Source organism: Punica granatum, chromosome 3 (assembly GCF_007655135.1).
Source record: "Punica granatum isolate Tunisia-2019 chromosome 3, ASM765513v2, whole genome shotgun sequence".
In the NCBI taxonomy this organism is placed as follows: Eukaryota; Viridiplantae; Streptophyta; class Magnoliopsida; order Myrtales; family Lythraceae; genus Punica; species Punica granatum.
The window spans coordinates 11,119,450-11,142,588 of record NC_045129.1 but is presented as its reverse complement, the minus strand read 5'-3'; the positions used below and the strand labels follow the sequence as shown (position 1 = coordinate 11,142,588).

The 23,139-nt window shown below is 40.4% G+C and overlaps 2 protein-coding genes across 3 annotated transcripts; both read right to left on the bottom strand.

The window, feature by feature from the left end:
* Positions 1–869: 869 nt before the first annotated feature.
* On the bottom strand, positions 870–2,528 carry LOC116199423 (UPF0235 protein C15orf40). The gene is made up of 3 exons (XM_031529766.1): positions 2,273–2,528; positions 2,079–2,167; positions 870–1,437 (listed from the first exon to the last, which is right to left on the bottom strand). Exons 1-3 carry the CDS (start codon positions 2,427–2,429, stop codon positions 1,312–1,314), a joined length of 372 nt encoding a protein of 123 aa, XP_031385626.1. The 5' UTR covers positions 2,430–2,528; the 3' UTR covers positions 870–1,311.
* Positions 2,529–15,582: 13,054 nt separating this feature from the next.
* Positions 15,583–19,307, bottom strand: LOC116200248 (autophagy-related protein 13b-like). Of its 2 annotated transcripts, none has more exons than XM_031531060.1 (4): positions 19,145–19,307; positions 17,246–18,689; positions 17,009–17,163; positions 15,583–16,292 (listed from the first exon to the last, which is right to left on the bottom strand). In XM_031531060.1, exons 2-4 carry the CDS (start codon positions 18,587–18,589, stop codon positions 15,875–15,877), a joined length of 1,917 nt encoding a protein of 638 aa, XP_031386920.1. In that variant the 5' UTR covers positions 18,590–18,689; positions 19,145–19,307; the 3' UTR covers positions 15,583–15,874. The 2 variants fall into 2 exon arrangements, with proteins under 2 accessions (XP_031386920.1, XP_031386921.1); XM_031531061.1 differs by lacking the exon at positions 19,145–19,307 and adding an exon at positions 18,850–19,119.
* Between the last annotated feature and the right edge of the window lie 3,832 nt (positions 19,308–23,139).

Below are 23,139 nucleotides of genomic sequence, written 5' to 3'. Positions count from 1 at the left end.
CGTGAACACGATTTCTAGATGGAGAGTCCATGTTCAACTCCAAAATCACGTTTAGGTTCTGCTATAGAAGCTAGCAGGATAAAAATTGAAAGTGGACAGGAACAAGTCCAAGCAACACGGATAGAACTTCGTTCAGTTCCTACTTGGAGATATGGACTAATTCTCGTGTAGAAGTAACCCGAACTAACTGAATCGCCATCGATTTCTACTGATATTTAGGTACTTTACTGGACAGTATAAGGGGTTGAGCTGATACTATATATGCACGAATTACACAGATTTTTATTGTAAGCTCGTTATCGGATATATATTACAGGAAGTTCTACTTGAAATGAGTAGTCTGATGGGGAGCATCCTCATACTTTACCCTGCCACTTCCCCTGCTCGTGGAAAGAAGAATTCAAAGCCTAAAGAGCTTTAAATGGACGAAACATTAACAATCAGATCATAAGATATGATATCTTAGGAGTCGAAAGTCTTTTATATCTGAGAGACAATGGGAAGAAAAATAAGTCCCACTGCTGGGTTTGCCCTTAGGATACGTTTCGAATTTATAAGGACACGACATGCCTGCAATGTCCAGTAGGCACTAACCGTACCCTCAATGAGCCCACCAGTCGGACTAAACACACCGAAAACATGGTCGGATGTTGGCGATGTAAACTTTAGGAAGTGAGCCAACTAATGTGTTATACAAGTGTAATTCCGATCTCATGGGTCTGACATGTTACCCTGACCTTCGTAGGTAAAGAACACATGTTTATACTTTTGGAGACTGACTACGAATTTGACATACTATGAAAGAGATGCACAAGGTGTCAAATTTCAGAGCAACTATTGCAGAAAATAGAACTGTAAAGACAGCAACGAGATGAACTTCAATATTTACAAACCGAGTATATATTTCTTCATAGGAAAGCCTCTCATCTTCCCAGATGATCGAGGGCATGGGTTCCAACTTTCATAGGCACGTGTACAGATAGATACAGCAGGACACAGTGGACACAGAACAGGAAAAGACTAATTGAGTTAATGTAATGAAAGAACATTTGCATACCGTTCTGCCAGCTCACGAGGATCTCGTGATCGTGTACTGCAGTACAAACGGGAAATGTCATCCAGCTCATGGCTTAGTGTTGTTTAATTAGTTCCGCAAAACTTCTTATCCACCTCGACCTCTCACAAAAGTCTAAGATGTTAAAAGCTATATCGTGTGTACCAAAGAACTCTCCTCCTTTCAGCAACTGTTCTTGCAGTTCGACGCAAACAGGAGCATCATTTCTCAGAGATTCACTTACAAACCCATTATGATCATTTCGAAGCTTTAGAAAGCGCATCAAAAACACTTTGGATCATGACGTCCTCCACAATCAGAACCTTGTCTCGAGATCTTGAGCCAGAACCAAGCAAAACCTGTCTCTTTTTTACCCCTAAGACCTGCCAAGCACAACAAAAGAGGAAAAATGAGTTAAGATGAAAGAACCAAACTAAAGACAGATTCAAATGGAATAGCAGCACCGCATACATATGCACACACATACATATAACTCTGTTCCAGTTTAACATCCATGACCATTACCGAGTTTAACTAATCAATTCTATAATGATCAGTTCTTCTGTTATCTAGTCGTCTAATGAGCGGATTTTTTAATCATAAAAAGAACATTGCAGCGAGAGTGCGGACACGAATCATGCCACTATTTGAACAATATGAATCAGTGCATCCATCCACTATTAAAAATGTTTCTTCAGATATTCGCAATTGTTTGGGACCTCAATAGTTCGAGCTTATATTTCACCTCCTCACTCTGACCACTTGTAAGTTGTAATGTATAATACTTTTGCAGAATGCGCGACTGAAGTTCAATTTTTTTCGAGCTTAACCCATGACCGGGATTCCTAACAGTTACAGGACAGAATTCCCAACAAGAAATCGCAATAGTTATCTATTCAAGTAACAAAGATCGTTAATTGACACCCTGCATATCCGAAATTTCAGCTTAGCTTGATTGCATGACCAATGAACAAATCAAAAGTGTAAACTTTATCGAAATGGTGCGCAGGTAGGGTACACGGACCGAGCTCATGTAATCGAGAAGTGCTGCGTTGGCCTCGCCGTCCTTGGGCGGCGCGTCGATTTGCACGCCCACAGCCTCGTCGCTCAAATCTGCAGAAATGGATCGCAATCGCAAACCCTAGTTAATCGATCAAAGAGAAGAGGTTCGTGCACAAACAGAGGGGTGAGGTGCACGTGTAAGGGATCTGTACGCACCGGTGATGGAGGCTGATTTGGAGCCGGGCTTGGCGTGGATGGTGATGGCGACGGAGGAAGGAGGGACGGGACGGAGGCACGATGGGAAGCTACTCGTTGGAGGCTGAGGTTTCTCGGCCGAGCTCGGCTTCGCCTTGCCTTTCTTCGCAGGAGCCATCTGAGCTCTCTGCTCTTTTTGAACTGTTCTGTTCCCCTCACGGTCGTCGCCGGTTCTCTGATAAAAGTCCGCCTACTACTATTTTAGTGGGGGAATTTTTTTATTTTTTTTTTTGGGTGTACGTGATGATATCCGAAACTTTAATTGAATCCCGACTAATCGAATCGAAATTTTTTAGGTGGGAATCATTGTAAAGCTCTCCCAAACCCAGTATGAAATTTTTTTTATTCATAAAATTCGAATATGACACATTATTATAAAAATCGAACTATTTGAATCAATTCACTTGGTCATTTTCATAATTTTTTCAATAAGAAGTTTTTTTTTTTCTTTTTTCCCGATTAACCAATATAAAAAGGGAGACCCGTCAACCTAGGAGCGAATCGGGACAAAGGAGAAAAGAATATAACTTACTAGAAACCTGGTTAAAAGAAGAGCCTTTGTTTAGTAGGAATATTTACTTTTCATGGCCGAATACCAGTCTTATTCGGAGTTAGTTGAAGGAACTACGAACGGGCAGCAGTTCATTCAGTCATGCGACGATCTTTTACCTCTGGTATTGTCCCCCTATAGACGATCTTTTCATGGTCCAATACCAATCTTATTGAACTTATTCGTTGTCCTCTGGAGCTCCTTGCTGAGCTCGGAGCGTAGCAAGTTATGCTACGACCAGCTTTACATACCAGTGAAGCCTGGGTTAGCACCTAAGCGAGTAGGGCCTGCTCTCCAAGCAAATGTATCAGAACGAACATCTGAAGTTTATGAATGATACGGAAATCTTTATCGTGAAGCAGAAAGTCCCGGGAAATCATCCAGGAAGGCATATGAGGTTTCCTCTACGCATTTAAGAATCAGTATGCCTGCGGTTGAGTTGAATAGAAGACCTGCGGCTGCCATTTCTTTTATGTCCAATAGAAGCTTACTTAAGCCATTCGTGCCGAAACTAAGCAGTTTCTTCTGATTGGTGCAGGCCATCATGGTCATCCCTGCCTCAAAATTCTTGCAGAGGATTTGCAGAACTAGTTCCTCGCGAATCTTGAACATGTCGCTGATGGTGTAGAATGGGGCAAAAACAGTAGGGTGATTTATTGTATGAGGATCAGTCACCATGCTGCATACGCAAGTGAATGATCGTCGCAGAATAAGAAGTTGACTGCATATCATGAAATGGACTCACTATCTAAATCCAAGTACGCATAGCGGAGTACCAATTCTGCAGAGCCTCCTGATAAAAGATTCCAACCAAAATCTCATGACAATTCAATTCAAGCCTGGGACCTGCTTCTGTTATTCTCTGTCCCGCCTCTCTTCCCGGTTCGAAATTCTCTCGGTAAAATATCTCTGGTTTTCGCAGCAGAAAACGAATGATTTATTGGTAAACTGCTGGGGAAGCAACATAATATGTCATAATATACTCATTGTCACCATGTCAATTTGCAGTTCTGATGGCATCGTTAATCAGCTAAGTCCTTTAAGCTGCAAAATAGTATATCATAAGCCGAGTTTCTTGTGCTCTGCATGGGGAAAAGGGTTATGTCATTTAAGAATAGAGCAGCAAAATTATTTAAATGTAGAAATATATCATCGAGACTTTTATTCTCTCCAAAGGGGAACTTGCATCGAGACTGTTACAGACTTGCAAACATCATAGAAAGAAATTGATGGAGATGCTTTCAGCAGAAAGAGTGCATTACAAGATCTCATCTTCGCATTCTAATCTATCGTGCTTCATCTCTCGAACAACTTCAGTTGACGGAAGCAGTCGGACATGGAGGGATAGAAATCTCTGTCACTCCTTCCAGCATCATAACCACAGACTTCATTGAAGGACGGAGCACTGCCTCCTCCCGAATGCACCACAGCCCAACTTTAACGAGCCTCTCCAACGACTTCTTTTCTGCACCTTCCTGACCCCGAACTTGCTTATCCACTTACCTAGCAATAAAACTCTTGTACACCCAGGGTACAAGGAGGATCTCCTCGGGATCTCGAGGTGTCCAAATCCATGTTCCTTCGACAACAGACAATCTCTAGCAGCACAACCCCAAAGCTGTAAACATCAACCTTCATCGAGATTGGGATGTTCTGGTTCCATGCTGGCACGGGGTAAACCCCTTGTTCCTCTTGCAGTGGTGAAGGTCCGCATTTGGTCGGGCATCAGCAGCTTCACGAGCCCAAAGTCCGAGATTTTAGTTGTCCAGAACTCCTCCATCAATATGTTATGTGGCTTTATGTCACAGTAAATGATAGGACTCTTGCACGTCATGGAGATAGAGGATACCCCGAGCAATGTCAAGGGCGATCCTAACCCTCTCAATCCAATCTGTTGGGCAAGGGAGCCCACCCACAAGTATAAACTTGGCAAATAATAATCTCCACTATAACCTGGGAAATAGAATCAGGACGGAAATAATAAATGAAGGATAATGAAGGACACCAGAGTACAGAGGGAAAAACCACAAGGGGCTAACGGGTAAATATTTCACTATGTAATCAACTTGTTACACAAACACCAATCTTTGTGTAGACCTACAGTAATTGGACCAAACACAACCTTCTCAGGGACCTACCACTCTCTCCACTCGGAGACTCGGGATATTAGTTCTCTATTATTAATATACGGCACAATCCGAGAAATATACCCAATTACTGTATTATCTTGCCCCCGTACTCTCTCCGTGGAATACAAATCTCTCACACCAATTCCTTTCCCTCTCTCACGCACACCCTCTCACTCTTTTTCTCTCAATCTGAATCTCAAATCGGAGGACTCTGCCTTAGTGTGCATGTTTCCGTGCGGGAGAGCCTCCTTATATAGGTGCAAGAGATTATTAAACAATTATGCAAGTTGAGGGCAAATCTCCTCCAAGGAGATAGGATGAAGATTTTGTCAGAATGTAATCTCATCCTCTTCCCCAAATCATCCAACTTGAATACAAATTCGGTCATACCACTTTCTTTTTTTTTTTTTTGGTTTTACGTGGGGTCGGAGGCCACGTCAACAATCTCCCCCGTCTGGTCCCACGAGGAGAAGATCCTTCTCCAGACTCCTCACTTGGAGTCCATCCCGGCCTGCTTCAAGCAAAGCTCCAGCTTCTCTCTAGGAATGATCTTTGTAAGTATATCAGCGGTGTTCTTATCTCTGTGGATCAAGGTTATCAGAATCGCGATCCTACCTAGAATCGGTCGAAGGTCGTAGAATCGTGAATCGTAGAATCGTATCATGAATCGTAAGATTCTACCTGTGATTAAAAAATAATTTATATAAATGTATCATAATTTTCTGAGCCAAAAAAAATTAATCCTTGTATTCAAAAAAGGACCACAAATCAACAAGTCAACAATAATTTGCAACAAACTGATTCACAATAATTTGTAACAATTTGAATCAAACGACTATCCTCATTTCTTTTATTTTCTTCTTCCATTTTCTTTGCAATGCACGACCCATGCATTTCTTTTTCACGTTTTCAGCTTTCTGTTGCCCTCTGCTTCTTCCCAATTCTTTTCTTTCCTTTCCTCTACCGACTCTGCAGCCCGCCCTTTCTCGGTTGACTGACTGTCCTTATGTGTTGCTTTCTTTTTTTCTTCTCTTTTCCCTCCTTCTTCAGGCAAGTTTGTCCTACACCAATCCTTTGATCATCCATCTGCAACCTCTGATCTGCAAGCTGGCCAAGGCAGGCCCATCCCCTGCAAAAATCAAAGCCTGCAAGCCCGTGACTGCAACCTGCAACTCCTTTCTCTCCATGCCAACTCTTTCTGCAGCTCTATCATCCATTACTACAGAGACTTCCCTTGAAAAAAAAAAAAGGGATCAGCTTCCCTCCTCCTCGGCTTCCTCTGGAGTCTGGACGCAATCACCCGCTCTGGAAGAAGCTTAGACTCTGTCTCCAATCTTTCAAAATGGGGAAAGAAGGGAGAGGATACGCAAAAGGGATCTCCTCGGAACAAGAAGGAACGGGCAGAACAAGAACTTCAAGAAGATGTGCCGAACAAGAAGAAATCGTGGAAGCTGGGAGCCTGGGACCGTCGGAGACTCGGAGGATTAGCCGATTAGGGCGCAGTCGGGGACTCGAGGAGAAAGGGGGAATGCCGAAGAAGAAGAAGAAAGGGAGGGGGAAAAAAAAAGGAGTCAGGCTCAGGACCTATGGGCTGGGCTTCGGCTCGACTCTGACCCTGCCTTCATCCTCGGGCCCAAATCAGGGCTGGGCTTCGCCCGAGTCTGGGCTGAATCTGGAATCACAGAATCGGCCGGATTCCGCGATTCCGCGATTCAGCCCACGATTCACCTACGATTCTGCATTTTCCGACTCACCCACCTGAATCAGAATCGTAGAACCCCCCTTGAATCGTAGAATCGTACGATTCTACGATTCGAATCACGATTCTGAAAACCATGTTGTGGATCTTCTTCAGCTACATATACTGCTCCTCTATCACTAATCTCAATCCTTTATCACTAATCTCAACCAGTGATATTTGACACCAATGTGTTTCATCCTTGCATGGTACAAGGAATTCTTGCTCAAGTCTAATGCACTCCAACCATCGCAAAAGACCACATACTCGTCCTACTTCAAGCCCACTTCTTGAAGAAACCTCTTCATCCAAAGCATTTCTTTTTCCTGCTTCATTGGCTACAATATACTCAGCCTCCGTCGTGGATAAGGCAACACACTTTTGCAATTTAGATTGCCACGAGATAGCTCTCTCGGCAAAAGTAAACAAATACCCCGAAGTAGACTTTCTGCTATAGTGGTCACCCGCCATATCTGCGCCCGTGAATCCTTCAAGAATCAGCTTCCTATTGTCTAAACATTGGCACAACCTCGAAATTCCCCTTAGATATCTCAAGATCCATTTCATCACTTCCCAGTGTATCTTCCTGGGATTCGAAAGATACCTACCTACAATGCCAACTGCGTGAGCAATATCTGATCATGTACACACCATGGCATACATCAGCGAACCGACTACAGAGGAATAAGGGATATTCACCATGGCCTCATTTTCCTCTTCTATGGTTGGACAAGATTGTCTACTCAACTTGAAGTGGTTAGCAAGAAGTATGACCACCAGCTTCACCTGTTTCATGTTGAACCTCTCAAGCACCCATTCAACATACTTTTCTTGTGATAACCATAACTTCCCAGCTTTCCTGTCACAGAAAATCTCTATGCCCGAAATTTGTCTCACAGGACCCAAATCCTTTATGTTAAAGGACTTGGACAGCTCCTCTTTCAGCCTGCAAATCATTACCATATCTTGTCCAACAATCAACGTGTCATCTACATACAACAACAAGATGACGAAGTTGTCGTTGGGAAACTGCTTCACATATACACATGGATCTGCCTCCGTTTGTTTAGAACTCTGCCTGGTCATAAACGAATCGAACGTCTTGTACCACTAACGTGGCGCGTGCTTTAGCCCATACAGGCTTTTCTTGAACTTGCAAACCATGTGTTCCTTCCCCTTCACTTCAAATCCTTTTGGCTATTTCATGTAGATCTCCTCTTGCGAATCTCCGTGCAGGAATGTAGTCTTCATGTCAAGTTGTTCAAGCTCTAAGTTCAAGCTAGCCGCCAGGTCAAGTACAACTTTGATTGAACTCATCTTCACTACCGGAGAGAAAATCTCGTCAAAGTCAACGCCTTGTCTCTGTGCAAAGCCTTTGACCACTAATCGAGCTTTGCACTTCATTAGCTTGTCACCATATTTCTTCAACTTGAACACCCACTTGTTCTGCAAAGCTTTCCTACCCTTTGGTAGCTCCACCAATTCATAAGTGTTGTTCTTCTGCAAAGAACTCGTCTCTTCTTGCATCGCTCAAATCCAACACTCCTTATCATTGTGCTTCTACACATCATGGAAATTCTCCAGCTCCCCCTCATTAGGAATTAAGATATACTCAAAACTAGAATACCTTGTCGATGGTCGGCTTTACCTCTCAGATCTCCTAACCTAAGGTACCGGGGTTGGCTTCCCCTGCTCAACACCTCTATTATCCGACTCAGTTGCACCATCAATTATAGTAGCTAGCTCCTCATCATCCCTTAGTTCTGCTTCATGAGGTTCTATTCCATCTGTGGCATCTTTTTTTCCGGAATAGGAATCAATGCTACATTGCAAACACCTGTTGATATGCAAATAATAAAAAGTAGATACAATGACATGAACATTCAATCAATGCTTTTGCAGTAATTGTTATAGTCTTAGTTTGTTTTATTTACAATATATCTTATATTTTTTTCCCTACATATGTTATTGGTAATTTCTACGCTACTAGAGACATTGAAAAAGTTAATATTGCAATTTGCTTTACTCACAAAATTGACATTGAGCTACTACTCCTCAAGCATTATTTTACTTAATTATTTTTTGTTTAATGGATGAATGGTTTATATTCATGATATAACTAATTCAAATTCATAAAATTAATATTTTTGGGATGAAAAGATAAAGGTGACCCTATAAGAGCCCATGATGAAATAGATTGAAGAAATTTTCTTACTTGAGGACTTGAAACATTCCATCATCATTATTACATCAACGATCGTGAAGGAATTTCGAAGTAAGTCGATCAGATTAATTTGAATAACTATTAAATCCTTCATGCTGTTTTCTCAAAATTACTTCTTCATTTAAAAAAATTGCAGGACAATACACCTTTTCCACATTTATGGCCACCAAATTGTACACTAATCTACAAATTTCGGAAACTGAGCAACTATTGGAAAGGTAATGTATTATCTAGGAAACAATTCTTTTTTATAATAGAGTTATATTTTCTTATTATTCTTTGATTTCTTTCCTTTAGTTAAGTCATTTGAAATAATATATATATAATTTTCCATTAAAGGATTTTCTAATATACAATTTATTATGCTATATATGGTGTTCAAATTATATTATTCTAATACATAGTTGATTTCGTGTATCATGGAGAATAACGAAGAGATTTGCTTTCAATAGTATATATTCTTAATTACTTCAATAATCTTCTGCAATATTCTTAAAATTTGATTTATTTTTTTATTTTATTTTTTTATTTTGCTTAATAACATAAATAGGTACTTGAATAAAGGACATCGCATACTAAATTTACGTTATAAGTACGTAGTTTACATACTACAACATAGTTAATTTATATAATTTTAATAATACGTACATAATTAATATATGAAACAAAACAAAGTATACTACAACATAATTAATTTATTATTCACGTAAAGAATTCTTCTGATTAATGTATTTAATCTTCATAAGATTACATGTATTAAATATAATTAAAAAAATAATTTAATAGGAGCGCCCGCCCAACACGCGAATATTCACCTAGTTTTACAAATAATAAAACTCGTCCAAATTTGCATAGAAAGAGTGAGTAAGGTGGGTTTTCCCCATCCACATGCCAATCACAACCTTTTTTTATTTTATGTTTTTTAGTATTTTTATTTTTGTATAGAAATTTATTCTAATTAGTCGCCAATTTAAATAGTCTCTTTTTATTTATGACCTTATAAATTTTTTAGTTCTTTTTTTCCGGAGCAAAGTAACTTTAGGCCGTCTTATTTGGTTGAACATTTTGACGTCAGTACTACCCTAAATTTTTTGATGAAATACAATGTTACACTTGTCTACTTACTAAGACTAACTTTCGATTGGACATTAACTTGATCCCGACCACGAAATGCTTTTAATGAATTTCACATATCATGTGTGGCTACTTAAACCTATATTATATTCCAATCATGATTTTCTATTTAGAAGTACATCGCTTGAGTAGGAAGTGTTTTCCCACGCATAGATGAGACCCCATTTTTTTAATTTTGTGTATTCTAGTAAGTTCTTTAATTAAGTATAAATATTGTTTATCAATTTAAGTAGTCTCTTTCTAATTGTACATTAAAATAGTTTTTTTGTTTTAGTGAAACGCAAAATTATACCAGCCTATTGACTGATTATTTTGCGTTAGAAGTTTTTTTTTTTGAAACATAACTTTTGGCCAACCTATTGACTAAGATCAATTATTAATTGGGCATTGATTTGGTCGTGACCACGATATGCTTGTAATGAATTTTGAACGCATCTAAAATTTGCAATTTTTTTTTATAGATAAGTGAGTCCACTTTTAAGCCTATTATATTGGGATAATAATTTTCTAATTAGAAATGTCAAAAACTTATATAAGGATTAACAAGGAGATATCTTAGCTTTTATACCATATTAATTATTAATTATGGCATATTAATTAACATAATATTTTATAAAAGTTCGATGGCTTATTTCACTAATCTGGACCTCACTGGGGCTATCGTTTTATTCCTCTAAGCTCCATTTCTGAAGAGACTGATTTTGTAAGTTGGGAGCCACCTTCTTTTCTCGATACAAGCTCTGGCCGGGTTCCGAGCAGAGTGAGGTATTTCGCGAATCCTTTGGGGCTATCTTTCGATGGTCACCGAAAGATGAGGAGTTTAAGCTTTTTGAGACTATTGAGAAGCGTAGAATGCCAGTCAATGGTGCCGGGCCAAGTAAAATTGCGGAGAGCTCTGCTGCAAAGAACTGCCCCTGAACTTAAAAGGCTCGACTCCTCCATTAGTTATGAAAAAAAAAGACCTCTAATGTTCACTGACAAAGTATGTACCAGGAAATCTTTGGGGGCTGCTCATGCTGTTCAATGATTCCAAAGATCATTTTTATTAGAATGTTCGTGGTTTTAAACTGTAAAAAAGAAAAGATCTATCTTGAGAAATTTCTTGCAGCATCACCATCCTCATCTTCTGGCTTTGCAAGAAACAAAAATGGAGAAGATTACTCTGAGGGTGGTTAGAAGTTTTTGGTACGACTCGCACTTGGATTGGGCTTATTTTCCTGAGTTCTTCTCATTTGGGACAACAGACTCTTTGAGAAAATTCATGTGTTGTTGCGGGACTTTCTCTATCTCTTGTAAACTCAAATGTGCTGATGATGATCTTGTGTGGTGTATATCTGCAGTATATGGCCCGAACATGAATGACAGTGTTCGCAGTGACTTCTGGACCGATCTGAGAATGTGAGAAATAGTTGGGTCATTCTGACAAGTCCAATACAAAGGCGTGATAGTAGTCTCTCTTTCTCTGCGTCGATGTTAGATTTCTCAAACTTCATTAATAATTCTCAACTGGTGGATTAATAAGCTTCAAATTGGCCTCTTTACTTGGATCAATAAGCTTTACAGTTCCAAAATTGATAGATTTCTCTACTCTGCCGACTGGGAGGATCATTTTCCTGACACCACACTGTCCTTGCTTCCCAGAATCATGTCGGATCACTTTCCTCTTGTTCTTGAAGGCAAAGCTCAAAGATCTGGGATAGACGTTTTTTCAAGTTTGAGAATATGTGGCTTAAAGTGGATGGATTTCTCGATCTGATTAAGAAGTGGTGGGACTGGTTATTCTGTTTCAAGGCAATCCCAGCCATGTTTTAGCTCGAATGTTGAAGCTTTTGAAAGAAGACTTACCGATTTGGAACAAAGAAGTCTTTGAGATGTCGGTGCTAACAAGAATCGCCTGCTCGATGATTTGAATAGATTAGACAGTGCTGAAGCTGCCGGAACCATTTCTCCTTCTGAAATGGCCAACCGCGAACACGTGCAAGAGATTCGACACTCATCGTCGCTTCTGGAGTAAATCAGTTGGCGTCAAAGGAGCCAGTTGGCTTAGAGAAGGTGATGGCAATCAAGGTTGTCTGAATCGCAATTCTAACTAGAATCGGTCGAGAGTCGTGGAATCGTGAATCGTAGAATAGAATCGTGAATTATAAGATTCTACTTGTAATTAAAAAAACAACATATATATAGAAACTAAATCACAGATCATACAAAGTCTCGAAATAGAACTAAAAAGCTAACGACATAACATAGGATGGACAAACAGATCAAATGCCATTCAAATCTTCATCGCCAACACCAACATCATCAACGCACAACAGAGCAATAGCAGAGAGCTCGAAGCATACGGCAGCACACAACAGTGCTCGAAGGACGAAGGTTTCAATCGGCAATTTTAACCGAAGGAGGAAGGACGACAATTACAATCGGCAATTTGAGCTGGGGATGAAGGCAATTTTAACATGAGAATGCAAGATTTAAGCAATGGGAGAAGCTAGGGCTGCAGCCTTTTCTTTCTTCAAGACTTCGATAGAGCTCAGAAGTCATGAGTCGATTCTCAATTCATTCGCCGATCGGTAGAAAGGGAAAAAAATCCAATCGGGCTGCTCTATGGGCTGAACAACTGGACTGGGTTTGGTCCAATTTTTAGTTTTGAGCCTAATGTAGGATCGGTAGAATTGAACCGATTCTATGATTCTATGACTTTGGACGCGATCCTACCACGATTCCATGATTTCGATTCCCGGGGTGAAATCCGAATCGCTAGTCCCCTGTGCATCGTAAAATCATGTAATTCTATGATTCGACTCTCGAGTCTAACAACCATGATGGCAATACAAAGTTTTTCCACAATATGGCTAAAGCTCATGGAAGATACGATGAGTTTAAGCTATGCAGGTTTGAGAAGTGCCTTAATGCCGCATTTATTCATCTTATTCCAAAGAGAGCTGGTGCCGAGGACATCATGGACTTCAGACCCATAAGTTTGATCGGGAGCATATACAAAATTTTTGGCAAAAGTGCTAGCAAATCGTATTAGACCTGCCATCGACAAAGTGATCTCAAACAGCCAACTTGCCTTTTTATCTCATAGACAGATCCTTGATGCTGTCCTGATTGCAAATGAATGTCTTGACAATTGCTTGAAGATTATGCAACCGGGTCTTGTTTGTAAGCTGGACATCGAGAAGGCTTTGTTCGTGTAAACTGGGAATTTTCTGATTTATTTAATGAGAAGGATGTGCTTCAGAGTTAGATGGCTGAAATGGATCCAATGGTGCATCTCTACTGTTCGGTTGTCAATCCTTGTTAATGGCGAGCCTTTTGATTTCTTCGGCAGCTCTAGAGGCATTCGACACGGAGATCCGTTCTCTCCTTATCTCTTTATTTTGGTGATGGAGGCTCTTAGCAAGCTTCTTGATCGGGCATGCGACATCGGAATAATAAGTGGACTTGAAACTTCCCCTTCGACCAGCTCAGAGCTCCGGATTTCTCATCTCCTTTATGCTGATGATACCATTCTCTTCTGTGGGGACAATGACGAGGAGCTTCGTAACTTGAGGTGCGTTCTTCTTTGTTTTGAAGCAGTTTATGGTCTGAAAATTAATATGGAGAGGAGCGAAATTGTTCTTGTCAGATCTAATTATGCTGCTGCTCTAGCTGATATTTTGGATTGCAAAATTGGTTCTTTTCCTTTGAATTATCTGGGCTTGCCTGTTGGAGCTGGAGCAAGAAACAAAGATGTTTGGAATGTTATTATTGACAGGATGGAGAGGAAACTTGCTGGCTGGAAGAAGATGCATTTATCAAAAGGTGCTCGACTGACTCTTATAAAAGCCTCTCTATCTTCTCTTCCCACGTACTTTATGTCCCCGTTTGTCATTCCGAAATCGGTTGCTGACTGCATTGAAAAAATTCAAAGAGACTTTCTCTGGGATTCGGGCGAGAATACTTGCAACTTTCATCTGGTCAAGTGGTCAGATGTTTGCCAACCACTTTCCTCAGGAGGTCTCGGCATTAGGAGTTTGGTGAATTTCAGCAAGGCTCTTTTATGGAAATGGTTTTGGAGGTTCGCAAATGAAAGGTCTGCTCTTTGGAGGCAGGTTATTTCATCTAAATTCGGAACATCTAAAAGTGATTGGCATACTAAAGTCCCTTCCTTTTTTAGTGGAGTTAGCCTATGGAAGCCGATGCTCAAATTTTCTCCGATCTTTGAGATGCAAGTGAAATTTAATGCAGGTGAGGGTGATGGCAGGAAGATTAATTTCTGGAATGATTGTTGGTGTGGTGATCAATCTCTGCGAACTGAATTTCCTTCTTTGTTTCAAGTCTCTTTGAATGAGGAGGTCAAAGTCGGTGATCTTTATTGCTACTCCAATGGAGTATGGAACCTCTCTTTCAGCAGGAACTTCTATGGTTTTGAACTTCTTCATTCAGTCTCTTCTTTCTTCTCCAAAATATATTCTGATTTCAAGAGAGTTGAGGGACCTGATTCTATGTACTGGAAGTTGATGAAAAGTGGTATGCTTTCGATCAAATCATATTATGACAGTCTTGTTGATACGGGGAACTCCTCATTTCCATGAAGACAAATTTGGAGGAGCAAAGTGCCACGAAGGATCGCTTTTTTCGGTTGGTTGGTAGCCCGAGGAAGGATTTCGACTTTGAATAATTTGAGAAAAAGAGGACTTTACATTGTGGATTGGTGTTGCACGTGTAAGCAACATGGATAATTAGTTAATAGTCTCCTAATCCATTGTGGAGTTGAACTCTTTCCTTTGGTATAATGTTTTGAAGGTTGCTGGTGTTAGTATTTGCCTCCCGGATTCCTTCGAAGATATCCTTAAAAGTTAGAATTACATCTATCCAAGGCAAGGTAACAAGAAGCTATGGGGTGTCATTCCTTTCTTCATCGTTTGGACAATATGGTTAGAGATGAATCAAAGGACCTTTGAAGACTGAGAAGTCGCTTTCTTCTATATTACTGGTTTTTAGTTCAACTCGGTCCCAATTCTGCAATTCGTGGAAGCTTCCCTTCATTGTCTGATCTTTGCTCTCAATCTTGTCTTTTCCATTTTCAGTTCTTTGTTTGATTCTCTCTATTCTGCTCATTTATGAGCTTTGAAGGGCTTCGTATACTCATTGGTTCTTTATCTCATAAATGAATCATTATTATCTATCAAAAAAAAAAAAACAGGATATCTTGCCAAGCCCACCTACATGGAATTTCGCTAAGACTGGGGCTAGGGATCAAGATATCCTAACCCGGTGGAACGCGCATAAATCGTGCGAGAGAAATCATAAGCCCTGCTCAGTAACACTTCATCAGGCAGCAGAGATCGGCAAATGTAAATCAACTAAGAAAAGATAATACATCAAAGGGGCTAATCGCAAACCACTGCAGCTTTATGTTCACAAATATATTTTTTTCCTTTATGATAATTTATGTTCACATGTATACAGTTATATATATATATATATACATAAATATATACACACACCTTGTACAAGGAAAACAACTAGATTATAGCTGCAGCAACACCAAAAGGCGACCCCGACTCCGGGTTGATCTGTTGATGTTCAGCAATAAACACATCATAGGTTGAGGGCTATTTACATGTTAGGGATACATGGAGCAACCTCCACTCATTGTGCATAGGTTAGTTCTCGTCTTAGATACGGTACGAGTTCGCATGATGCAATCTAGCAACCCTCTGGTAGTAGAGCAAAGCCATATTAAAAAACTATAGTAAATGTTGTATGTGTGCGCATGGGATTTTTAAACACAAAGTTCTCACTTTGTGCCTTTTCCCATGCTCTCCACTGCAGAGGCATAACCGGTCAGCATCTGAGGTCTCCCACCTTGGCTAAGCAACAAGTTCTTCATCTCTCGATAAGTCCCGAGTTCTTCCAGGGCATCAGCTGTTGTCTTGGACACAAGAATCCCAGAAGAGGTAACACTCGAGGTGCAAACTTGAACTGTCTGTGACTTGGAGATCAAATCGGGATCATCAGTGCCTGTTTTATAAGCTTCGTCACTGTGGATCTGTGAGGGGATTGTGGAATGAGAGTATTCTTGAGAAAGAGGCGGTGCTTTCTTCAGCAGGTCTACAAGAGCACCGACAGCAGCACCCTGAGATTTCCGCATGGGCATCAACCCCCCTGGCTCCAGTGGTTCCCTGAGACATCCCTTCTGATCAAATGATTCAGGCCTGAAAACACAGGTAGAGTCAAGTCACTTTCACAAGCACTGGGTCGAAGTCTCTATCTCATAACATGACTTGGGAAACAAGGTATAGTTTATCAAAGAGACATTATTCCGGTCAATATCACCTGCAAATTGCCCGTTTAAGAGGGCCCAGGTACTGTTCTTACAGTCAAAATCACAAGCATCTTCAGAAAGCAGGCCTTTTAGCACAAGAAAATGATCTTTCCTAACAAATTTCAAAAAATTAAACCTCCTGGACTTTGCACCAAAATACCAGCCACCTGTTAAAGTACAGAAAATGGTGTGGAAATAAGGACAGCACTTCTCTGTTTGAGCTGTTACATGTCATAGCACCATGTGATGACTTTACCATTTCCACTATCACCACCAGGCACCAGGGACTCAGAGAAATTTAAGCTCCTAACATTCACCATCTAATGATGACTAAGAAGTTGAAGGGAAGAACAATAAGGGAAGCTGAAATGTTAGGCTTCATCAGCTCCCCATGAAACAGCAGAAAAATGCTTACCATGGACGACCATACATGTATCACAGTACAAACAACAAACAGTTCCGTAGGGGAAATCATCAATCATCTAATTTTCCATTTGCCTTCAGAAAACATCCATAGAAGCCCTGAGACTGGGCCGCAGCAACCAGAACATGCATTTAAAATTATACAAATCACCAACCAAAGAATGAGATAAAGATGAATCCTACCTGGTACCATGATCTATTATGTCATCATCATCCACATCAAATGGGCAAGTCAACTCTGACTCGTCAAAATCCTCATGAAAAGATCTGCTGGAGCTTCTGGAAATTGATATTTTCACACCAGTGTATCTTTTACTATCATCTTTCCCAACAAGCATCTATATGAGAGAGACGACATCATCTTAGAACAACAATAGTGGCATTTGAAGGCTAGTAAATTACTACAATATGATAAAGTACCTTCTCAACTGTCGCATTAAGCTGGGTTGGAACCATGGTTTTATCGGCCCTAGGGGTGCCTCCTCTTGTACCTTTAAGGGGAGGAGAGGGGGGCAAATTTGGATTCTTTAGTGAAGAAGTTTGGAGTTTTTTGGTAGGTATGTTAACTGGAGCACTTTCAGATCGTAAGAGGACTTTCGATATGTGACTCCCAGGTATATAAATAGGAGGAGAGGGAGATGGAGAAGGAGAGAAGGTAGGGGAAGGACAATATTCATCAAAGCTAGCATTATCCTTCCGACGGTTGGATGTCTCGGGTGGGTGAGGTGGCAAGCTCGGAGGTGGAAAACGACAAGGGTTTGAAGTGGGAGCATAAGGTTCAGAATATGTCGGCGAGGGTGAAATGGAAATAGGTGGAGAGGCTCTATATTGATCGAAACTCCAGCTATGCCGTCTTGAAAATGGCAAAGATGGTGAGCCATGAGACATTGGAACTGAGGGGAACCTCTTAAGCGGGTCTGCCAATGGGCTTCCAACATAATCAGGGATAAACTGGGGAGACATTGGCGTAAATCCCTCAGAACTCACATCAGAGAGTGATGAGCGATACATCACTGAAAGGCAAAGCCTACCACAAGATGTATCGACGGGGCCAAAACTGAATCGCTGCATTTCTGCCTCTTCTCTGCGAGTAAAGGGCTCAGCAAAAGAAGAGACTCGATGAGCAAGAGAATAAGAGCGAATTTGGCCAGTCAAATTGAGGTCACGAAAAATTTTATATGCAGGTAAAAGCCTAACGGTCACATATAAAGATCTCAAGAGCAGCATTGACTTCTTATACAATAAGGACAGAAGATTACTGCTCGACCTTTTTCCCCCTTTTCCACCACCCTTCGTCTTCCTGACTTCATACTGCACAACCCACCTCTCAATAATCTTTTCACACTGTCCCTCAGTTCCTAACTCCTCTTGATCAGAATTCCAGCAATTCAAGTATGCTTCTTTCGATGACAAATTCTTAGGAAGCTCAGGTTTAGGGGAAAAGTTGATCGGATCCCAGTCAAGAGATCTCTTTACCAAGATAACATCAACAACCATAGGCTCAAGGTTGCTTTGGCGCCAGAGATCAAGGTTCTCTAACGCTTCAGGGCATTCCCTGAGAGCCAAGTTAAACCATTTGTCTCTCGGCCTCACACTCGATGAGGATGAAGAGGAAGAAGACGGCGATGATACAGTCTGCTCACCACTAAAATTACGTGAGGACATGTAAGGGGACCTTGTCTCGAGTATTATGTGGAGACTCTTGGCAAAGAATTCAGTGATAATCTGTTCCATTCGAGCAGCATCCGAGTGAGAAGATGCCATATTTACCCAAAACTTCACTGTTTGAGCACACCCTTCAAGTGAAAAGGGAATAAACAGTGCCGAACACTCAAAGACCCGACTTCAAAACACGAAATTCAACCTGCCAAACATTCCAAGAATCAAAAACAGAGAAACCTCAACCATTATAAGCCATCAATCAATAGCATAGTGATCAAACAGTAAGCCCACGACAGTAAGAAATGATTATCGCCTCCCATCACACTCCCTCAACTGAGCTTCCAACCAGTCACTGCAATTACCTTGAAATAACCGACTGCCGCCCATACACGATACATGCCCATATACGCTGGTACGTGTATATGTATAAAAGAGCGTAAATTCATAAGTTGGCAAGAACAAAAGAACTTCAATTTTGACATAATTCTCCACAAAGCAACAGGATTCTACGTCATCCGATCACTCATCCAACTTTCTCTGTCCCTTCGTACTTCACTACAGAAGCTAGAACCCTAAACAACCGCGTCTTCTGCGTACAGAGAGAGACAGAGGAGAGAGAGGAGGGAGAGAGAGAGAGAGAGATAGAGAGAGTCGTACAGTTCAAGGAACGTTCATGGAAGCAGACAGAGAGCGGGCAAACCGAGCTTCCGGTGTCACCGTGACCAGCAGAGTTGCCATCAACGAAGAAGGAGAAGACGACGACTAGGTCCTGGCTATGGCTACGTGGGGCCCCCTTTTTTTATCTGTGTGGGAAATGGAGGCCGAGGATGCAGGAGAGGGAAGAGACAGGGCAGTTGGAGGCTGGGCCTGAGGTTCGATCCTACGGCCCTGATCTCGACACGTCATCTCTTGTTCCACAGGCTCTGCTCTTCAGCCCATCAACCGCAGCGACGGTCGAATCGACGGTCGCCCCTTCGCCCGAGCAGACCGGTTTCCGGCTACTCGAGCCGGGCCTCGCCTGTTGATGGATAACGAGCCGGCCCGTACTACTGGGCCGGGCTAGTGCATTGTTCCTTTTCTTTTTCTTTTTTTTTTTTAAAAAAAATTTTGAATACTTCATAGTAATCTTATATTCATATTCAGTTGTCATCTTAATAAAAGGTTTTCCATTTTTTGATTGAGAATGAAATTATTGAAATTTGTTTTATTTTTCCAAAATAATCTGCAAAAGCAAGCTAAAGTTAGTCAACGTACGGATGGAACGTCATATGGAGAGAGTTCAAAAAACCATCATGCGCAATGTTGGATCATTAGACAAGCACTGTGCAGAGTGATTAATCGATAAAATGAGCGTTAGTCATTAGAACTTTGTTATTTCGGTTGCCCCGGGGTGCTATGAAAGTAAGACTAGATGGCATATGCTCCAACTTTGTCAAGTTAAAAGGCCATACTTGTAACCCCTCGTGTTCGGCGGACAGAATACTGTACATGCAATATGACACGAACTAGTTTTGTAATCACTAACATAATTCCCATCGTTTGTGCTAGAATGAGAGGCATTGGCATTCCTGTAACCTACCAATCCTACAAAGAAAATTGTACGCATATGTGCAATATTAAGATAATTATAATTGTTTAATTTAAAATGTTAGTTTTATTAGATGGGACGTAATTTATTTATTTATTATTTAATGAAAAATTAAATTATCGTTGGGTGTCCGTAAGTGGAAAGTTTCAAAGACTCAGTATGTGGGGTGCCACCAAGCCAACCATAATGGAAAAAAGAAGCACTTTCATAAAAATATAAATAATAAAATAATTGCACCCATAAGATTCTAATTTGAAAAAGAGAGAGAGAGAGAGAGAGAGATGCCCACTTGGGTTTCGCATCTCTAATTTATAAAATGCCCCCCGTTTTCCTTATAAGCAACATGGCATGCCTCACAAAGGAGATAAATGCCAGCCATGAATTGATATCCAGGGAGATTTTGAAGGAACAAAAAAGCAAAAAAAAAAGAGAGAGAGATATTATTTTGTTTTTCTTTTGTTATTTAATTAATACGAAAAAATAAATATTTTTGTGATTATGAAAGAATGTAATGAGGAGTAACAGATGTGTTAAAAGGAAATAAAAAATTACAGAAAATTTTGCTTATGAAAATCAAATATAGAACTCATAATTAGTTCCAATTCTTCTCCATTTCGCACACGACAGTTATTATGGCACTCAAGAAAGTAAGTATAAGTGGAGAAGACACGATATCAACTTCTGAAAAAGGTCCGGTACTAAAGCAGTTCTAACGGGAGACTTCTGAATCATGTAAAATGACATACACGTCTTATTAAATTATTTATTTAAGGAATTAAAAATGATCAATCCAAGTGATAACTGGATGAAAAACCCTTATTCGCTTCACCATTTGCATCGAATATATGTGGATATTGATCGGTCTTTAACCGATATCAATCTATCAAAGACATGTATCATGGTTTGCGCAAGTATGAACTATATACAAGATAACCCACATGGATTAATTCTTAGGACGTGGATTAATTCTATAAATAGGAAACGAGAATATATATCTATATATATATATATATTATCCATATAGTCTGAGATCTCTAGTCAGTTTGCTATGGTTATAAAATGTCTTTCTCTTTCTAGGTGCCAACCCAACTAATAACTATATTGCCCTTTTCCTTCAACGACATGGGTTGTACTATGCACATGTAAGCACATGTATGTTCTCTGGCAAAAGAATTTATATCTCTAGAAGATTAAATATATAGTATATAAAAATGTTTTTGTCAACCTTTACCTCATCGGCATGCAATGATGCAAATAGCAAATGCATTAACAAAAGGCATTCCATTTTTTTCATGCGTATAAATATACATATTAAAAGAGAAAAAAAATCAAAGAATATCCCATTTCATTCGATATTGCCATCTTTCTCAAGAATTTATTCTGCCTTTTGGTGGTTCTTCATTTATTGGATCTTGGAGTGGTCATTGTGATCGTATATGTAACATATGTTAATTAGATAGCTTAGCTAATTATATGATTAGCTCGTTATGGTACGTGCGTGCACTAGAGAATGCAAAGACACGATAAGAATTATTCCGCACAACGGAAGTGTATAGAAGGAGGGATGACCATGAAGCGTCGGACTCAAATGAAATGAATAAAAGGTTAACAACGAAAAAGCGCATCTTCGATAATCAAGTTTCTAAAATCCAGAAGTGAAAATTGCAGGTTAAGTGAGACTAGTACCGTCCGAGATATCCCCCTCTTTTCTGAAGTCCTCAAATTGTGATCTCTATCTTCTTACTTCGAATGTACTCGAGCAATGTATTGGAGCAGCCTTCGAATCGAACGAATGATGTAAGTCATGACAACCACAGTACATTTCCATTCGTGTTCTTCTCCTAACTAATAACTGTCATTGTACCCATAATCTCAAAATAACCAACCAATCTCTCTGGGAAATTTCTTTTCCGTCGTTTCCTTTTGCATGCTATTAGAAAGGAGAGGAAGTCACGGCGGTCCAACAAAGAACATATAATAACAATTCGGCATTATCTCTCAGCCACTCGTGACTATAATTTCCATAAGTAATGTTTTACTTTCTTGGGGCAGAAGAGAACTTACTTGTTCGTGAAAAACGAGAAACGATTTACATAAACTTCTCGTCATAGACATACGCAAAGGAAAGTACGTTATTTGCCGCAATCACGGCAAACTTAAGCGACCACATATAGGTTAGTCAAATGGTAGAGATAGCCGGCATGCATGGTGCGATTACATCACAAGCCTCAATTTAGACATCCTTGATAGATTGAACTGTTGGTGATGAACAACCTGGTCCTTGGACGAAGTAGGTTGGCTTGTGTTTTTTTTCTCTCAAAAAAGAGAAAGGAAAAAAAAAAATCTGATCCGTGCTGTACCCCGCCGACCTCTGGGCTGGTCGGCTTCTTTATTTTTGGGCCGAAAAGCTAGTCGGCTTGGCCGGCAGACAATTGAACCCCTCTTCATTTGACCGAGGAAGGCAGTCAAAAAGAGGCTCGGTCGGACGACATTCTTCGCACCTTGACCCGACCCACGCGGCCCGGAGCTGCGCCCGGAACCCGATGCTTCGTTGCCCGATGATTAATCCAACGGTGGAGATCAAATCTAACGGCCCGGGGAACGGGATCTGAAAAATCGGGAGAAACATCGGGGGAGCAAAGGAAGGCCTCCGGACAGGTCAGGCCCCCCCATCCCCGCTGCCTTTTTCTCGTGGTGGAAATGATTCCTTCTCTCACCATTTTATTGCTAATTGATTAGTACACAAATTATCAATTAATTATTTACAGGTGTAATAATTAATGAGCTATCAATTCTTAATATGGGAAAATTACAACTCCAAGTGTATCTTAAAATGCATTTACCCCAAATTGGCCCCCTCAAGTTTTCCTCACTCTTCACTTCGCTTAAAGAGTAAACTGCCACTCCACATGCAAATCAAATGAAAATAATATTTTTGCTGATACCGAAAAGATAATGACGAAAAATTTAATTCACTCTGTGTTTTTTAAATGAAATCTATGTCAGTCCGTATCTTTATTGATTTCGAAAAACTCAAAATCATTATAAAATGATCGAACAAGTC